Genomic DNA, 19842 nt, shown 5'->3' on the forward strand with positions numbered 1-19842 from the left:
TCACCCACAATATTTTCCTGCAACAATTATTCATATTTCATAAGGAAGCCGTTCCATTTCCTCGTGTGATTTATTGTTCCATGAACCCCGAGGTCTATCACTTCTTTTGTGAACAATTTTGTCGAGCACGTTGAAAGACACTTGCACACATGATCCTTTGTAATTGCCAAGTTTCGCAATCATTTAGCAAAATGCGAAATGAGGGAAAACACGCGACAATTTGCAGCGCAAGCTGGGAGACATTCGCACATTTACAACCAGGGACAGCTCTCCGCCGGCCATTTCACCACTAAAATAAACCCCTAATCTTAACCCGTAATAACAACGCTACACCCTACCCTAAAACCCTTAACCCCCAACCCCCTATTCTTAACCCCTACCCCAACCACTAAAACACCTTAATTAAATTACCTTATTGTCGAAACAGCCGGCAGAGCGGCTGCGGCGAAGGGCCTGTCGACAGCCAAACGCCGGCGCTGACTTAGTCGCGACAATACTGTCATGAACAACTTTCTGATTCTGTGTAAACCATGGCTGTGAGATTAACCAATGGGACTACTCCATTTATCACAGATTACGGACTCTTTTATCCCGCGATTCGGAGTCGCTCACAGACATTTCAGGAATGGGGCACAGTAACTGGCGGGGGGCGGGTGGCTTGGGCGGGGGGCAGGGGGGGGAATGCATTGAACTTGTCTCCACTATCTCATATAAATGTGAAAGCCTTTCCCCTGTTACTGACGTTTGCATTTTCAGTGTGTCAGGAATATAGAGTAGGGGGTTTCCCATACAGCGTCCCCCCCCCCCCCCCCAAAAAAAACTCAGTCCTTAAAGCGGCAGTCCAAGCTCTTTTTGAAAAAAAAATTTTTTTACTTTTTAAAAAAAAGTGTTTAATAAACACCCAGATACCCAGCAATCTCTGAAAGTACCCCCAACGATTACCACACAATACATATATATGTATATAAGTGTCAAAAGGAGTGCTTCTCGACGTGGCTAAATGTATACAACAAGGAACAAAGAAGCCCAAAGCTACTTCCAATATGCCAAAAATACACCGTGAAATACCTATATACAGTATCTCTTGAAAAAGGGTCATTTAGTTTAACCCTTTGGCTAAAGCGTTTTAAGCCTGCTGCCATTTTAACTCAGGAAAAAAGGATCCAGCGCTCCACGGTTTTCTAAATAAAGTAAATTTATTGTGCCACACAACGTTTCTAGTGACTAGTCACTTGAGAAAGACCTATTGGTCGAAATGTTGTGTGGCACAATAAATTTACTTTATTTAGAAAACCGTGGAGCGCTGGATCCTTTTTTCCTGAGTACACTTTGGATTTTGCCTGGCAGGTACTTCCTTGAACCAGCAGCACCGGTAAACTGTATGTCTTATCTTATTTGTGGAGTGCAGCCTTAACCCCCTTTACATTGCCATTTTAACTCAGGCAGTGTTAGGGCCTGCCATATTATGGTCATGCCTTGATGTGGCAGCAGGCTTAAAACGCTTTGGCCAAAGGGTTAAACTAAATGACCCTTTTTAAATCGAATATATAGGTATTTCACTGTGTATTTTTGTCATATTGGATGTAGCGTTGGGTTTCTTTGTTCCTTGTTGTATAAAAAAGTGATTACCCGGAATTGAAGCAGGGGGTCTCCGGAGCTGAACCTCCTTAATTTCAGCTCGGCGGACCCCCTGCTTCCGGAGATACATACCTCCGAACGGGGTGCCGATAGCCGCTCTGCTACCCGGGATTAAGTAATGGCCGCTGTTCAAAATTCCCGCACCCTGCGGGCAATAGGAGGCCGTGACATCATCATGCTCAGCTTCCTATTGGCCCATGTGATGCGAGAGCTTTAAACTTTAAAGCCCAGCTAACTCAGACGGAGCAGATACCGGCACCTACTATGGAGGTCTGCATCTCCGGAAGCGGGGGGTCCCCAGAGCTGAAATGAATGGGTTCAGCTCTGGAGACCCCCGCTTCAATCCTGAGTTTAAAAAAGAGAGCTTGGGTTGCTCCTTTAATGTTTCAGTAGTAATGTTAGGAAAGTCGCTTCTAATCCCTAGTAATATTTCACTCCGTTTCTAACAAGCATGTTTATTATTAGACTTTGTAGCTAAATCCTTTCCCATTTCTCACTTGAGAAAGGACCATTCTAAGGAAGGAACACAAAGAAATATATGAATACAAAGTCATTTCTGCAATATGTCAAGATTAGGGACATACAAATATGGAAAATGACCTGGCACAAAGTGAACAAAGATATTTGTGAAAGATTAATTATATAACAATGCAATATCAATGAATAAAGGATATAGGGGATGAGAGTGGAGTCCTTTCTTTCAGATATTTGAATGATAAGTGAACTCAGTTCCCAAGACTTGTGAAGAAAACGGGGGGGGGGGGGTTCCTTTCTGCGGCAGGCTGTTATCCTGTGATGTGTGATAAGAACCAGGGACAAAATATTGCACAGTATTGTTTCAGCAATCGAATTCCCCCATATACAGCTTCAAGCAGCGCCTACTTACTAGATGCAAAGCAGGCAGCATGCAGTGGGGAGAATCTGTGATCTTCCAAGTCCAGGCGTTCTCAGGCTGGCACGAACCCCACGCGGTGCACCGTCTCCGGATGGGCTCAGATAGAAATCCTTCTCTGGGTGATGTCATCTGTGTCCGCTCCCATATTCCTATATATATAACTCCAACCAGGGATAAAAAGGGGCAGAGGATTGCGCAATATCTAAAAAACCTTTTAATAACTCCAATACTCGAACAGACATATACTCACAAACACAGTCTCTAGAGGACTCCCTGTTCTGTTCACATATTGGCTCTTTAGCTGAGTTTCATCTGCATTTTGTGTGCCAGAATGTATTATTATGTGCTCTATTGAATTATGTTTATTTGCTCTATTTTTAATTGTTGTAAAGTTCATTGTGATAACATCCATTTAATCATGCATTGTTTTGAATAAGCTTGGAATCAATCCAACATGAGGTGATTTAACCCCACCACTGCCATTTAAGTCAGTTGTATAATTCACCTCTTGTCTGACTCATAAGTGCTCCAGTCAACAATGGGTTAATATGGGACTATTTAAGTACAAGGGATTGTATAGGCTCCACAATCCCCTAAAGAAGTGATGCCCCCCGTCACGAAACGCGTAGGGAGGAGCCTAAGGAGGCGCCGGCCTGTCTTCACATTCAGTCACCTGTGTGGGAACGGAAGCGGTGACGTCACCGCACTGACACCGGAGCAACGCGGGATACACGCGGCTACCGGCAAGGAGACGCCGGCCTGTCTTCACATTCAGTCACCTGTGTGGGAACGTAAGCAGTGACGTCACCGCGCTGACACCGGAGCAACGCGAGATACACGCGGCTACCGGCAAGGAGACGCCGGCCTGTCTTCACATTCAGTCACCTGTGTGGGAACGGAAGCGGTGACGTCACCGCGCTGACACCGGAGCAACGCGGGATACACGCGGCTACCGGCAAGGAATACCAGGGACTGGTGTTTGCTGCTGGACAGCCAGGTCGGGCGCTCCTAATTTGATTTTAGAACTCACTGTGTTTGTGAGTATATGTCTGTTCGAGTATTGGAGTTTTTAAAAGGTTTTTTTAGATATTGCGCAATCCTCTGCCCCTTTTTATCCCTGGTTGGAGTTATATATATAGGAATACGGGAGCGGACACAGATGACTTCACCCAGAGAAGGATATTCTATCTGAGCCCATCCGGAGACGGTGCACCTCGTGGGGTACGTGCCAGCCTGAGAACGCCTGGACTTGGAAGATCACAGATTCTCCCCACTGCATGCTGCCTGCTTTGCATCTAGTAAGTAGGCGCTGCTTGAAGCTGTATATGGGGGAATTCGATTGCTGAAACAATACTGCGCAATGTTTTGTCCCTGGTTCTTATCACACATCACAGGATAACAGCCTGCAGCAGAAAGGACCCCCCCCCCCCCCCCGCCCCCCTGTTTTCTTCACAAGTCTTGGGAACTGAGTTCACTTATCATTCAAATATCTGAAAGAAAGGACTCCACTCTCATCCCCTATATCCTTTATTCATTGATATTGCATTGTTATATAATTAATCTTTCACAAATATCTTTGTTCACTTTGCGCCAGGTCATCTACTATATTTGTATTTTCACTATTCATTTGGGGAGTTCTAGAGATAATTCCCCCTATAGAACACTAGGCTGCATTTTTATTTCGTTTTTATTTACATGCACTCACATTCATTGTGCACAGCACTGTTTATATAGGTCTAGCGCTGATTTTAGTTATTTTGTTTATGTCAAGATTAGGGACATGACACCATCACTTACACATGCAAAGGAAGCTTTCAGCTGCACAAACTAATACATCTCACAAAATGCTTGTAAAACAAGATTATCAGTTGTTATTTCCAGCACTTTTCAGGGGCTCGGGATTTTTGCTCTTGCTTATGCATTTTTTTTTTCACATGCAAAATATTTTGCAATGGTGGATATTTTACTCGTCAAGATTTGACTTACTTATTTTTGTTACTTTTTATTTAACATTTTCAAATCAGGGGCATCATAGCAAAGACAGCGCATCAAATTAAAAATGTACAGCATAACAATACATTACAGAAATGTAAATAATAATAGGGGGGAGGGGAAGAGGGGAAAGGGGAGGGGGGAGAGAGGAGGAGAAGTGGGGAGAGGGGACCAAGTTTGGTGCAAAGTATACATCACATTTGTTGAGATTCATGCATCTATTGAACAATTATAGAATATCTCTTGCAAGAACATATGTGCGACTCAGACCAGCCTGCAACTCCATTCCTCATTACTATCTCCCAGCACATAAAGTCAATAATCTTTCATACCGCTCAGAACCCTTATCTGTTTGGTGAAATGTTAAAATCTTAGGGCTAAGATTTTATTTTTGGTATATATTTTTTTAATAATGCAAAAAAGTACTATAGGGCTGTACTGTAATCTTAGGACTAGTATGTTATATAGATCTCTGTTCGTTTATGATTAAAAAAATTTTTATAAGCCCTTACCATAGCAATAGTATTTTTACACACAGGCTACATAGTTCCTAAGGGGCTGAAAAGTACCGATTTACGAGGTCATCTGTACTACGTGGCTCACCAGTGGGAAGCTTCCCAATGTCCATCCTGGAAAAGGGAAGGAGCCTTCTTCTTCAATAATAAAATTGCAGGTTGACCTTGGGGGGCAGAGGGGGGTTGGTCGCCCAGTGTAGAACTGAGGCAGCTCAGTACCAGGAGGTCCACTGGTTCTGACTCTCAAAAAAAAAAAAAGGGGGAGGGGGGCGGGTCATCAATAAAGAACATTGCTACAAATATACTTACAAGTTTAGTCAAACTGTATATTCATAGCAATATCTTTGATGATTAGCTAGTAAAATAAACTTAAGCAACATTAGTTCTGTAGTTAACGTAACATTTGAAGCTGTGGAGTGTGAATCCCAAATTCACCGGGCCTTATTGTTTCAAACAGGAAGGGAAACTGACGTAGGTGTACAGTAGTTTATATGTAAACAATGATGGGTCCTGTGACCATATGGGCAATGAGCTCGTATATTAAAGGCGAAGCCCACTCATTGCCCTATCACCTGGAGGAATATGCAGGGTTGCCCTGTATATACATCCTATTGTGGCTCCTGTGGCCAAACTATATTATGTGTAAAAAGGATATGTGTAACCTTAATTTTCTGTAAGATGTATTTGTGCTTGTGTAACTTTGTATTTCTTTGTTCCCTGGACATGCTTCACACCCAGGGACCCAGGTTTAGCTGGTTCCACAAAGTGGTTGAGGACAAAGGCGAGTGGGGATGGGCTGGCCTCCTATCTGGGAGACGTTGGTCCGATAAGCGGAACCATTGTCTGCCCCAGACCGCGAAGCGTCTATCTCATCAGGAGACAGCAGGTCAGCATTGAGAACATAGTGTGAGGGAGTGAAGGGTTAACTCCCTCACTCTGCAGGCAGCCAGACCGCACCCTAGGTGTAAGCTGTGCTAGGATGTGGACAATTAGCTCCAGCGCAGGTGAGCCAGGTGGAAGTCAAGCTGCCCAGAAGATGTGCCTGGCACAGGAGATAGACTTTCCTCAGGAGTCTAAAGTAAGGACAATTAAGTCTGCTTTTGTTGTGCTGCCTGTGATTCAGCTATAATTGAGCTTTGTTTAACCAATAAGTGTGGTAGCTGTCCGGGATAGTGAAGGGAAAGATGGGTATTGTGTAGTTAGTGCTCAGAGAGGAGCTAGGCATTTTGTTTGAATGTTGATTTGTTTTATGCCTTTAACAATAAGTCGGCTAACAGATCCTTAAGCTTCCTGCAATTAATGTGAGACCAAAGATCCTGCAATGTGGCAGAGTTATCACAATAGGCAGGTAGGCACTGTTCTCATTGGCTGATTGGTAATGCCCGCCGTCCGTACCTCAGCCTCTTGTCACTCACCCAGACCAGCCAGCACAGGTGAGCCCTCGCGCTGTGATTTGCCCAACAGACAGCATCTGCACTGTGATTGGTCGCTGCCCCATTCTCCATGATTTCCTATGGAGACAGGGAACATAGAAAGAGGCAGCCAATCTCCACTCCACAGACCTTGCGGGGGGCTAGTGTGGAGGTGGACTAAGCAGTGTACTTGAAGATTATGCCGGTGACACCCCAAGACGAGGCTGTGTGCTATTCTGGGCAAGAAATTTAGACTTGCCTGCCTACATTTTGCATCCAGCGCTGTCTGGAGTTCCCGATCCCCCACAGGAGTGGAAGCTATACCGGGTTAGCCATTCCGGTGGCACCGGGCACCTAGGACTGTAGGATTCTCCCTGTATTTCCTGTGTAGAGTGAGTATGGCTCTCTTGGTGATAGTGTGTTATGTCTGCCGGCTCCGGCCGCAATATATACGTTAATTTAAACTCTGTATCTGGTCTGGTGCTTGATCCCTTATAATTCTTTAGTGCCTCACTGTTTCCTACTTAATATTATAATTGTCCATACAGCTACAATTAGCATAAAGAAAAAAAGTAACTTTTGTGTCCTTATTTTTTTTCTCTTTTTCACTTCTCAATGTTTAGTGGTAGGTCTGCGTTCAGGAAAATCTTATTCTATTCAATTGTCCAAAAAGAGGAAGGGGAGGTGTGGGTGTTTCCTTTCATTCTACAAAGACTGATATATATATATATACATATATATATTTATATATATATATATATATATATATATATATATATATATATATATATAAATATAAATATATATATATATATATATATATATATAAAAATATATATATATATATATATATATATATATATATATATATATATATATATATGTCTCCCATACAGCTTCATGCTACCAGTAATCTGAGCATACAAATGAGACAAGGGGACCTGAATTGGGGACAAGGAGAACCCTTTCACATTTATGTGCTGTTATTGTGGATGGTGTACTATCGGCCTTTGTGTTATTGTGATGGTGTACTATCGGCCTTTGTGTTATTGTGATGGTGTACTATCGGCCTTTGTGTTATTGTGGATGGTGTACTATCGGCCTTTGTGTTATTGTGGATGGTGTACTATCGGCCTTTGTGTTATTGTGATGGTGTACTATCGGCCTTTGTGTTATTGTGGATGGTGTACTATCGGCCTTTGTGTTATTGTGGATGGTGTACTATCGGCCTTTGTGTTATTGTGGATGGTGTACTATCGGCCTTTGTTTTATTGTGATGGTGTACTATCGGCCTTTGTGTTATTGTGGATGGTGTACTATCGGCCTTTGTGTTATTGTGGATGGTGTACTATCGGCCTTTGTGTTATTGTGTATGGTGTACTATTGGCCTTTGTGTTATTTATTGTGATGGTGTACTATCGGCCTTTGTGTTATTGTGGATGGTGTACTATCGGCCTTTGTGTTATTGTGGATGGTGTACTATCGGCCTTTGTGTTATTGTGGATGGTGTACTATTGGCCTTTGTGTTATTTATTGTGATGGTGTACTATCGGCCTTTGTGTTATTGTGGATGGTGTACTATCGGCCTTTGTGTTATTGTGGATGGTGTACTATCGGCCTTGTGTTATTGTGGATGGTGTACTATCGGCCTTTGTGTTATTGTGGATGGTGTACTATCGACCTTTGTGTTATTGTGGATGGTGTACTATCGGCCTTTTTGTTATTGTGATGGTATACTATCGGCCTTTGTGTTATTGTGGATGGTGTACTATCGGCCTTGTGTTATTGTGGATGGTGTACTATCGGCCTTTGTGTTATTGTGGATGGTGTACTATCGGCCTTTGTGTTATTGTGATGGTGTACTATCGGCCTTTGTGTTATTGTGATGGTATACTATCGGCCTTTGTGTTATTGTGGATGGTGTACTATGGGCCTTTGTGTTATTGTTTATTTATTTTATTTATTTATAAAATATTTTACCAGGAAGTAATACATTGAGAGTTACCTCTCGTTTTCAAGTATGTCCTGGGCACAGAGTAAGACAAATAATACATGGTTACAAATACAGTTCCATAAATGAACAGGGTATACATTATATATAAGACATTGTGTGCACAGTTAAAGAAATATATATTATGGGCGCATGAAACAGTTACAGACAAGATTAAAGTGTGAGACAGCCTTAGATTTGAAAGAACTTAAACTGGTGGTGGATGTGAGAGTCTCTGGTAGGTTGTTCCAGTTATGGGGTGCTCGGTAGGAGAAGGAGGAACGGCCGGATACTTTGTTGAGCCTTGGGACCATGAACAGTCTTTTGGAGTCTGATCTCAGGTGATGAGTGCTGCAAGTGGTAGGGGTGAGGAGCTTGTTCAGGTAGCTGGGTAGCTTGCCCATGAAGAATTTAAAGGCAAGACAGGAAAGGTGAACTTTGCGCCTAGACTCTAGTGATGACCAATCTAGTTCTTTGAGCATTTCGCAGTGATGTGTGTTGTAGTTGCATTGGAGAACAAAACGACAAATTGAATTGTAGAGGGTGTCAAGTTTGCTAAGGTGGGTTTGAGGTGCCGAGCCATATACTACGTCTCCATAGTCAATAATTGGCATTAGCATCTGCTGTGCGATACGCTTTCTGACCAGGAGACTTAGGGAGGATTTGTTCCTGTAAAGTACCCCTAGTTTGGCATAGGTCTTGGTTGTCAGGGTATCAATGTGCATCCCGAATGTTAAGTGGGAGTCAAACCATAAGCCCAGGTATTTAAAACTAGTGACAGGAGTTAGGGTGGTGTTGGCGTTGGTTCTAATCTGGAGCTCAGTCGCTGGAAGCTTTAAAAATTTAGTCTTGGTCCCAAATACCATTGTTACAGTCTTGTCAGTGTTTAAAAACAGTTTGTTTTGGGAAATCCAGTTTTCGAGTCTCAAAAAGTCAGACTGAAGTATGTATTGAAGGTCAGAGAGGCTATGGCTGTGTGCATATGTGGATGGTGTACTATCGGCCTTTGTGTTATTGTGGATGGTGTACTATCGGCCTTTGTGTTATTGTGGCTGGTGTACTATCGGCCTTTGTGTTATTGTGGCTGGTGTACTATCGGCCTTTTTGTTATTGTGATGGTGTACTATCGGCCTTTGTGTTATTGTGGATGGTGTACTATCGGCCTTTGTGTTATTGTGGATGGTGTACTATCGGCCTTTGTGTTATTGTGGATGGTGTACTATCGGCCTTTGTGTTATTGTGGATGGTGTACTATCGACCTTTGTTTGTTTTGTGTTATCACAAACACTATGCTCTATCAGGAGTGGGCAACTCCAGTTCTCAAGGGCCACCAACAGGCCAGGTATTAGGGCTTTCCCTGCTTCAGCACAAGTGGCTCAATCCTTCTGACTGAGCCACCTTTGCTGAAGTAGGGATATCCTTAAAACCTGACCTGTTGGTGGCCCTTGAAGACTGGAGTTGGCCACCCCTGTGCTATACATGTAGATACATAATTAACAATACATGTAAATGTGTCCCTTCCTATAAGACATCTATTCTTTTTCTCAGGTCCAGGTTGCTGGAAAGTTCGTCACTGTATTATTAGACCCTCATTCATATGACGCAGTCGTTTGGGAATCCAGTAGCAAGTTGGATTTCGGGAAGTACGCTCAGCTTTTAATGGAGCGGATGTTTGATGTGAGACTGCCCAGCTATGACACGGCCGCAGAAAAAGCCTTGTTCAAGTCGTAAGTATTGAGCAATGTAGCCAAGAACTAGAACATACAGATCGTTCACTGGTTTAAAATGAGGAGTGTGTCTTTTCTTCCTACGTTAAGGGAACGAGAAACTCAAACCAACACTAGTGCAACCTCTTTTGTACATTTTGCTGAAGTCCTTGCTTTGGACTGGAGGGGTCATTCTGCAATTGGGGCAATAAGTAATGTGATTAATGTGGGGTAAAATATACAGCCGTCTACACTTCAACCTTAAACAGTGTGTGTGTGTGTGTGTGTCTACAGTCTCTGTCGATCCACTGCTCAATGAAGGCCTCCCCAATGATCTTCCAGGTCCTGCGGTTGCAGCCTCTCTTCTCTACATTGCTCCAACACATTTTCTTACCAAATTCCTCCCAATCTTACTATTGGTCGTCATCTTGGTCTTTTATTTTCTCTTGGAATCTATTCGAGTACCGTCTTTGTCCACTACCTTTTTCATTTTTTCACCCTTGTGATGTCAGAGTCTTTTGTTTGGTTTCAAACCCATTTATTTTTTACTTATTTCCGTTGTCTGAAGCTTCTGAATTATCTCCACATTTAGTTTCACATCCGTACGTGAGCACGGGCAGGATACACGGGTCACATCCATACGTGAGCACGGGCAGGATACACGGGTCACATCCATACGTGAGCACGGACAGAATACACTGGTCACATCCATACGTGAGCACGGACAGAATACACGGGTCACATCCATACGTGAGCACGGACAGAATACACGGGTCACATCCATACGTGAGCACGGACAGAATACACCGGTCTAACACTTTCTTCTTGCGTCTCAGTGGAGGCTCTTTTCAAAATATTCTCTTGTTACTTCCAGATATGCTTCATCCCATCTTCATTCTTCTATTGATTTCATTCAAAAGGTTCCCATCCACTGTTACTGGCCGGCTAAGGTAGACATGGTCTTCGTCTTCTAGTTCTATTCTATTTATTTCAGATATTGCAGAGCTGACACATGTGTTGAACATCGTGTGTGTGTGTGTGTGTGTGCATACAGTGTATATATATATATATATATACACATACATACACACATATATATATATATATATATATATATATATGGAAGTGTACATTGATATATATATATATATTTTGACAGTCATAGACACTGTATATATTAGTAGGAGGTTGCATTATGCCTGCTTTCAAGTATGCGACGAGTTAGCTCCACTGGTTAGGCAGGCCACAGGTGATTCTAATTAAGTGAGCTCCCCTACTGTAAAAAGGGGAAGAGGATATGCCTCTGGGGCAGCAGTCCCTCTCAGACACAGAGAGGACACAGGAGAGATGACAGACAGACAGACACAGGCTGCTCATACTTATGCTGTCCCGAGGGGAATAAAGCTCCCAGGTAAGGAGCCAAGTGGTATTTCCAAATATTGTTGGTCTGGTCTAGTTTAGCTAACCAGCCGGCTAGATAGGCTTAACTTTGTTTAGTTAGTTTCCCTAAAGGGGATAGGCTTTTTTGTTTTACTTAAAGGGACAGAGCACCCATTGTTTTGCTATATTTATGGATAAATAAAACCGCCAGCATATTATTTCCCTAGAAGAACTGTGTTGCCTCCTCACTAACCACGGTCATCCTGCCACAATATATATATATATACACACACACACACACACACACACACACACACACACACACACACACTGTATATATTTACTATATATTTATTTGTTACAAGGTTCCCAAGATACCAGTGAAGTTATTGGGTTTAGATCTCCCCAGGGAAAAGAAAATGGATGCCAAATGTCAGGCCAATAAGAAGTTGCAACTTCCTTTGTTGTGACTTTTTCTACTGTACTGTATCACCATTTTAAAGTGACATTTATCTGGTATTTTCTGTTGCAAATTTGCCGTTCCACATTTCATTAATGCTATTTCATCACTATATAAATGAACAGTCCAAGGCTACAATGCAAATGTTTCATGTGCGGAGAAATGGCAACACAATCATTATTTGTCCATTGACAAATAGCCCCATTCTGCAGATATTAGTATGTATCAACACTTGGCTCTTTATCAATACATTCTTAACTATACATTATACTTAATCTGTAGATACACCAATCATCAGATACAGGGTCCTCCCAGCCTGAATTACCCTGCTGCACGGAACATAATCTGTATTACAGCCATCCTACAATTAGAATCGTTGGATTCTGCTTATGACTAATACAAGGGGGTAGACTTAGAGAGAACCCTGCCCTACGTATAGGAGGGTGTGGTACGAAGTGTAAGTGATAGGACCCAAAAATTAGGAAGATGGTGCTAGCAGGGAGAGAAGGCAATACCTGTATATTACTTGAAAAGAAAAGAATTCCCTACTTACTACACTGGAGAACACCCTACAGAAATGAGGTGTATATATGGTGTCTAAACTTTGATATATAATATTTATTGGGTCCTAAGTAGCACGGCGAAAAGAAACAAAAAAATAAAAACAATTAAGAATGGAGATAGGTGCGTGTTTGAGTAGAATGCCGTTAATTGTGTTGTGCACCACTTATAATGTCGTATGTTAAACACTTTAATAGAGATCAATATGATTAGACGTGGATTTGCACATCACGGAGAAAGGCATCTGGTGGTAGAGTTTATTGTGTTGCTATAGTATGAGTAGCATAGTAGTATAGTATGAGTACCAGTACGAGTACCAGTGACTCCTGTCTAATTGGCTGCAGGAGCACTGCCTTGATCACCAAATTGAAGCAGAGAGAGGTGGATTATATAGGTATTTCAGCTTGATTTTAATTATATTCTGATAGCTGAGTATACCTGAAATGGATAAGTCCCCTTATGAGTATATCTCACAAAAATAATTTGTAAAAGAGACCGCTGAGTCTCCACCAGTGCTCAAACCACCAACAGCAAAGGAGTTCAATGTGGTATCCAATGCTGTTGATTATTATAGCCAGAGCCTAATAGTCATAGATGTTTGCATGTGAGTATTAAATACGTGCTGGTAAAAAAATCTTGATGGTAGTCGCAGCTGGAAACTGCACTCCTATATCACAAGTAAGTGTATAATTACACAGCAGATGAAAACATCCAATAGACAGCCCTGATGGCAATAATAAGCCCAAATAAAGTCCAAGAGGCAATGCAGGATAAAATAATGAAGATAGAGAATAATACTCAATGAGGTAGACTAACAAAATAGGCTCCAGCTAGCGTGCATCTCCTGAGGAAGCAAATAGTGCAGAGGGTTTCCATGATGATGAACCGACAGGAACCAGGAAACCAGATAAATTCTCTAACGCATTTCGCGCTATTGCAGCTCTTTGACAAAGCGCTGCAATAGCGCGAAACGCGTTAGAGAATTACTTTTGCCCACCTATATGTTCCTGTTTATCTCATCTTGATTAAATAATCCTTGATTTTACGGCACATCAATAGTTGGTCCCCGCTTTTTGTTACTGTGCTTTTCTGGTTTCCTGGTTCCTGTCGGTTCATCATCATGGAAACCCTCTGCACTCTCACTAAAATAATAATTAGAATGGTACAGGTACATATAGAGATTAATTATTATTGAGAGGAGCATCTTATTTCTTCTCCAGACTTACAAAGAGTCTGATCGCTAGATACCATATAGAGATTGTAGGATAATTGCATGCATGCACAATCTGATGCTATCCCTAGCTCTCTTAAACTATAAATGCTGACCCTCTGTATAAGCAAAAAATGACAAAATACTTCAATGTCAGAGCGCTGTGCTGACCACGATTGCAGTCTCCCTAAGCACTCTGACTGTACCATCACACACCTCTTCGCTGAGCCAACGTCACAAGGAAGTGACGTCAGACGTACCCGACGTACGTTTCACCTAATCAGCTTCATCAGGGGATTTTTAAAATATATTATATCAATAAAGTTTAGATACAATATATACACTTTATTTCTGTAGGGTGTTCTCCAGTGCAGCAAAAAGGGAATTCTTTTATTTTCAAGTAATATCTTATGACTAATATCCTCAACTTCCTTGGGGCAAAAAATATCGAATACAAAAGGGAAAATGCCAAACTAAAATCAACTTTTTACGCAATGTGAGGCTGTGCAGAATTGGGTATTTTAAGAGTTAGATTTTCTGAAAGAAATGGAGCTATCTGAAACTATTTCACCAGCCACCAATCTGTCCAGCAGTGTGTGGGATTGTAGGCATTATCAGAAGACCTTTACAGCATCCTACGCGCACTCTTACCTGTTGCCAAGTTTGGTTTTAACCGGGTGGTCTTTCAATATTTCTAAATCTGTATTTTTTTTCTTCTTCAAACTCAGCCTTGATGTCTTTTAATAATATTTATAGGTCTTACACGTATTTAAGGTTTCACCTCACGCATTTTTTTTTTAGTTGGTATAAGTTGGTGATGGGTACAGCCCAGCAAACCCCAAAAAGTGACCTGATCAAAGCTTGCACAAAGTCAGAATCCTCTCCTATTCTCTACTTGTGTTTACATGCTTCAAACATAGCGATATCCTTGCAGTTTGTCTGAAATCATGCTTACATTTCTAGTGTTTGGAGTACAAAAGCTACAAGGTAATTTTTCTTCTGAGAAGCTTTGGATTGCTACATCATACAAATATCTTAGCTGCACAAAACCGTTTACCACATTAAATGTCGTCTGTCATATCAGCCCAATTCTGTTACATGGACTGTGAAACTGCGAATTAAATGGTACACATCCGCAAACACAAATGAATATGTGGTCTGTATAGCGTTACAGGTAAAATCTCCGTTTAGCATGGACAGTTTGAATGAAATCATGTTTATGGTAAATGTTACTATCAGGACACGAGACAGTGCGCTCCAAGCTTTTTAAAACATTAGCGTGATGCTTAGGCTAATGTCGGTATAATACGAAGACTGGCATAGTTATAAAGTAACATCAGGTCAGTTTGATTTCCACATAACATCATACGGTTATTTGTAAGGATGTCATACTGTAATAATAAATTCAAACGATCTTATAATGAGGTATTTACAAAGTAGCCTGTTTGCTGCTGAACTGGTAAATCTGCCCTGGGTTACAGCACAATCAGTAACAAGGGTTAGGAGTATTTGGGAACTGGAGAACTCAAACACCCAATAACTGGGATCTTACGATAACCAAACCATGTTCTGGTTCTGATCACTTAGCACAGAGCATAAGACATGTGGGTTCATGCAGGTTTATACTGAAAAGGTGCACATGTCAAGACTGAATATTAACTTTCCTCCTTGCAAGCTGAACAACAGCTGGTATATTATTAGCATGCTGTAATATTGTCATTAGAAGTGAGAAATATTCAGCAATTGTTTTTTTTTCTTTGCAGACATCTACAAGGCAAGAGTCTACCTTCCCTGACCAGGACAATGCTCAGCAATCTTAACACCATTTTACTAAGTGACCAGGGCAGCGGGAGCACAGAATGGGAGGAAGCTGGACTGTTTCACTTCACTTACAGCGTGATGCTAAGGTTCAGGTTTAAATTATGCCAAAAATGTGAAGGTTACAGATGCTACTTTGGAAAATAACTTAGAAACACAGCAATTGAAATGATTTAGCAGATGTTCCCCTCCTATACTTTATATAAAGGTTTTTTTGTTGCCTTTTTTTGTGATCTAAAGATTATATATATATATATAAAAATCTTTAGATCACAAAAAAAGGCAACAAAAAACCTCCACCGTTAGCATATAGCCAATAAAGAATATCACGTGTGAGCACATTCACATGTCTTAGACAGGTCTGCAACCCCGCCTTTCAACCATTATCCCCTAGCATACAGTGCTCCCACTGCAGCAAGGGATTCTGGGAAACGACATGCAAATGAGCACACAATTCTTGGTTGTTGCGATGAAAATCCGTGAGGGAAACGGATTTGGGTGGATTCACCCATCTTTAGGTAGGGGTATATAAATACATACTGCTGCAGATTTTGTTTTTTGAGTTGGCTAAGATTGTGTATTTCTAATTATACGTTAGTAATAAAGGGAAATGTTCTTTTTAGAGCCGGATATTTAACTCTTTTTGGCACGGAGTCCAAGCAATTCACCAATCCGCATTTTCAAGGGAAGGCCAGTGATCATTCAGAGGAAGTCTACAACGAATTTCGAAAACTTGACCAACTGCTGATGAAGACAGCTCGTAGCATGTTATCTCCTGGTAGGATTTCATTACTGGTTAACATTGTAGATCCTTAATTTGTGTGATGTTGGTGTGAGAGGTTTTTGAAAGTTGACATTAGTGGAATATGATATTGGTCAAGTGGGATACGAAAGGTCAAGCGTCCAGAGATCACCTACTGTTTATGTGGTTGAAATGTAGCTCATACACTGGAAATTGGAAAGATGTAGCACAGCTTTACTTCTAGGACTTAACATACAGCTGAATAGATTAGGGCCAGAGGTTTGTTGGGCCTGAGAGAAGGCAGAGGTGAAACAGGACAGCATACATTTGTAGTGAAGGAAGTCTGCGAGAGTGTGAGATTTCCTCCAGAGGCGTTCAGAGGAACGCAGCATGCGCGTGTGGGAATGTAGCGCTCCAAACCCCAGGGGAGCGATGGTGGATGCCATAGGATTAAAGAAAAAATGACATAGTGAATACGCTACCCACAGTGAATAAAAAATAAAAAAAGAGGCTCCAAAATGAGTACTCAGAATAGCGCAGAAATAAAGAGCAGTATGCCGCCAGTACTCGTAGTATCTCTGGATGGTGCAGGTAGAAATTCTCAGCCGTCACTCTGCTGCACACGCCGACAATGTCTTCCGCATTCGTCTGGGTCCGCGACGTCACTTTCCGGTTACCACGTCACCGCTGTATACGTCGGGAACACCTCAGGATGCCTCTGGTTCTCTCTGTCTCTCACGTAGACCAGCCTCAAAGCCGCGCTCTACGCGTTCCGCCGTACAGTGCTGACGGCTTCCTCAGGAGTGCTCCTGAAGAAGTGACGTCGCGGATGCGGAAGACATTGTCGGCGTGTGCAGCAGAGTGACGGCGTGACGGCTGAGAATTTCTACCTGCACCATCCAGAGATACTACGAGTACTGGCGGCATACTGCTCTTTATTTCTGCGCTATTCTGAGTAGTCATTCTGGAGCCTCTTTTTTATTTTTTATTCACTATGGGTAGCGTATTGCACTATGTCATTTTTTCTTTTTCCTGTGGCATCCACCATCCCTCCCCTGAGATTTGGAGAGCTGTACATGTTTAGACTTTTGGGACAGTCTATACGAGAGGGTTGAGTGACGTTGGTTTGCACTTATTATATCACTTTTACTTGAATCACTTTCTTTTGGTGGAATATATTTAAATACACATTTAATACACGTTTATTAATATTAATATTATTTTATTCACTTTGTTGTATTTCACTGAGCACTTAGTGAGAAAGGTTAGAGCGCCATCCAGTGTTCCTTGTCAATACTGCGTGTGGGAATTTAGCCAGGGTGTGGAGTTAGAAGGGCGAGGACGGCACATGAAAATTTTAAACATCTACAGATAATCGAGATTACAGGTTTAGTCATTATACTTATTATGATTCATGGCAAATTCCATATCTGCCAACTGGGCCGTTCGGGGAGCTTTTGGCAAAACCCCTTTTAAAATCTATGGGGATTTTAGTTTTAAAATTGGCAGAACGACTGATTTAAAAATTCTATAGAATATACCCCATAGGGTTTTATATTGGAAAGCTGTACAAGAAGGTAGGTAGGTATTCTCCATAAACGACATCACTTCATCTTCTACAAGGTAGGGTGCGATGCGTTGCAGAGGCCAGCGGCAGGATACGTCCTCTAGTGTTTCCACGCTTCGTAATTGTTGTCCTGCCATTGGGTTCTTGGCCAATTGTCCAGTTCTGTCGCCACGGAAACCAACACTTCCCATTTTTCATCCGGGCTTGTGACCGGCGTTGGCTGGGTTGTACAAGAAGCAACAGACCGAGCAGTTGTGAGGGTTAGTTTATAAATCCTAATGTTGTGGGTGTAGTATAAGCTTCTTTAGTATGTCTAGAAAAAAATATATATACCATAATAACACTAGTAGAAGAGTTTGAGTCTCCCACCCAATCAGTGCAAAGCCGAATCACTCGTAGTAACACTCCGACTGGCATTCCATGTGCTAGGTTTGAGTCCGAATATCTTTCAATTCTGTTGAACAGACTTTAATATCCTACTGTAGGTGTGTTTTATTAATGTAAGGCATAACTGGAGCATGTGATAAAGGAATAGGCAGGAAGGCTATTTTATCACATTTTCAAAAAATTTCCAAGCTGTTGACCATCAAGTTGAAGACTTTGGGTTCATGGATTCAACTCCGGAATCAAACACGTTTTACAAGATGCAAGCAAAGATTCGGCCTGTAGATGCCACTATTGTTATACATTAAAACTTCAGTATATTCTGGAAAACATGGGGTGTATTAACGTAAAGAACATGGACGTAGAAGTTTGTGGTGCCGCATTGCTTCACTTTCTGCTGGCGTTGGTGTCAAATGCGTGAAAGGGTTTCCTCACAAGTAACACAAAGTGTGCGCCAGAAAGGTTAACCCCACCTCAGATCTGGCTCATTTTTCGGCCCCAAATACAAAATACAAAAGTGGCGCAGGTAGACGCAGTGTGCGCATTACACCTCATTACAATCTGGGAGTCACTTAAATCCTATTGTCACTCTTAAACCGCAAGCTGGCGCAGAACTTGGAGCAAAGACCGTCATACGTTGTTGCAAACAGGCGCAAAAAATGATTACATTTGCATTAATTTTGCCCCAAATTTGCCGTGATCTATCTGCCCCGTGATCTTTATTATGACGATAAACAATTTAAATCGTTAAAATGTCTGATTTTTCAACATTCTCTAAGGAAAACTATGGCATTTAGCCTATTTGAATGTAGGACCGTGGCATTTTATTTTATGGTCATTCGGACTGAATAATTGCATTGAATAATGTAACCTACATTATTAGGTCCTAGCTAGGGCCTTTAAAAAAAATATATATATATATAAAAATCTTCTTTGTTATTTGCAGCAGAAAAGAAGGAAGCAACTTTGGTCAAAGGGCGCCTCTGGCATCTCTTAGGCACAGGAAGACTTCAGATGAATGCAAACAGAAGTGCATGGTTAGATCACTACCAGCGCCACCTGGAGGAACTACACGTGAATGACGATATGCAGTCCAAAACCATGCTCCTGCAGCTATGGGCTACTCAGGTTAGAACTAGACATGTTTTGGACCTGTGAGTCACTGGTTTACTAGAGGTTCGGATGTTTGAGTACTCACTTCTACTTGGAAGTTGGAAATGTAAAAAAAACAGGCAAACATGATGGTTCTTATATGTATAGATGAGTACATAGAACAGAGAAACAACGTGACACAGGGCTTGATACTTCTTGAGTGTATAAAGCAGAAAATTAACTTTATTTCATATAGCGCCTGTCTCCCAACGGGACTCAAAGCGCGTCACAATTACAGAATAGCGCGTGGTACGCAGCACATAGAAATGTCACAGACATTACAGTCTATGTTTATGGTGCCTGAGGCACAGGGAGATAAAGTGACTTGCCCAAGGTCACACTGGGCTGACACTGGGAATTGAACCAGGTTCCTCTGATTCAAACTCAGTTTAGAGAGTCAGTGCCTTAACTCACTGAGCC

At 41.8% G+C, this 19842-nt stretch overlaps 1 protein-coding gene across 1 annotated transcript in view; it reads left to right on the forward strand.

Moving 5' to 3' along the window:
• The window catches only part of PTGIS (prostaglandin I2 synthase), a 60082-nt gene that overhangs the window by 16245 nt on the left and 23995 nt on the right, over nucleotides 1–19842 (forward strand). Inside the window, exons 3-6 of the mRNA XM_075571268.1 lie at nucleotides 9991–10169; nucleotides 15523–15666; nucleotides 16201–16355; nucleotides 19217–19398. Of these exons, the coding sequence (XP_075427383.1) occupies nucleotides 9991–10169; nucleotides 15523–15666; nucleotides 16201–16355; nucleotides 19217–19398 (660 nt within the window). The remainder of the gene's footprint in view (nucleotides 1–9990; nucleotides 10170–15522; nucleotides 15667–16200; nucleotides 16356–19216; nucleotides 19399–19842) is intronic.

The sequence above is a fragment of the Ascaphus truei genome, chromosome 15, assembly GCF_040206685.1.
Source record: "Ascaphus truei isolate aAscTru1 chromosome 15, aAscTru1.hap1, whole genome shotgun sequence".
Classification (NCBI taxonomy): domain Eukaryota; kingdom Metazoa; phylum Chordata; class Amphibia; order Anura; family Ascaphidae; genus Ascaphus; species Ascaphus truei.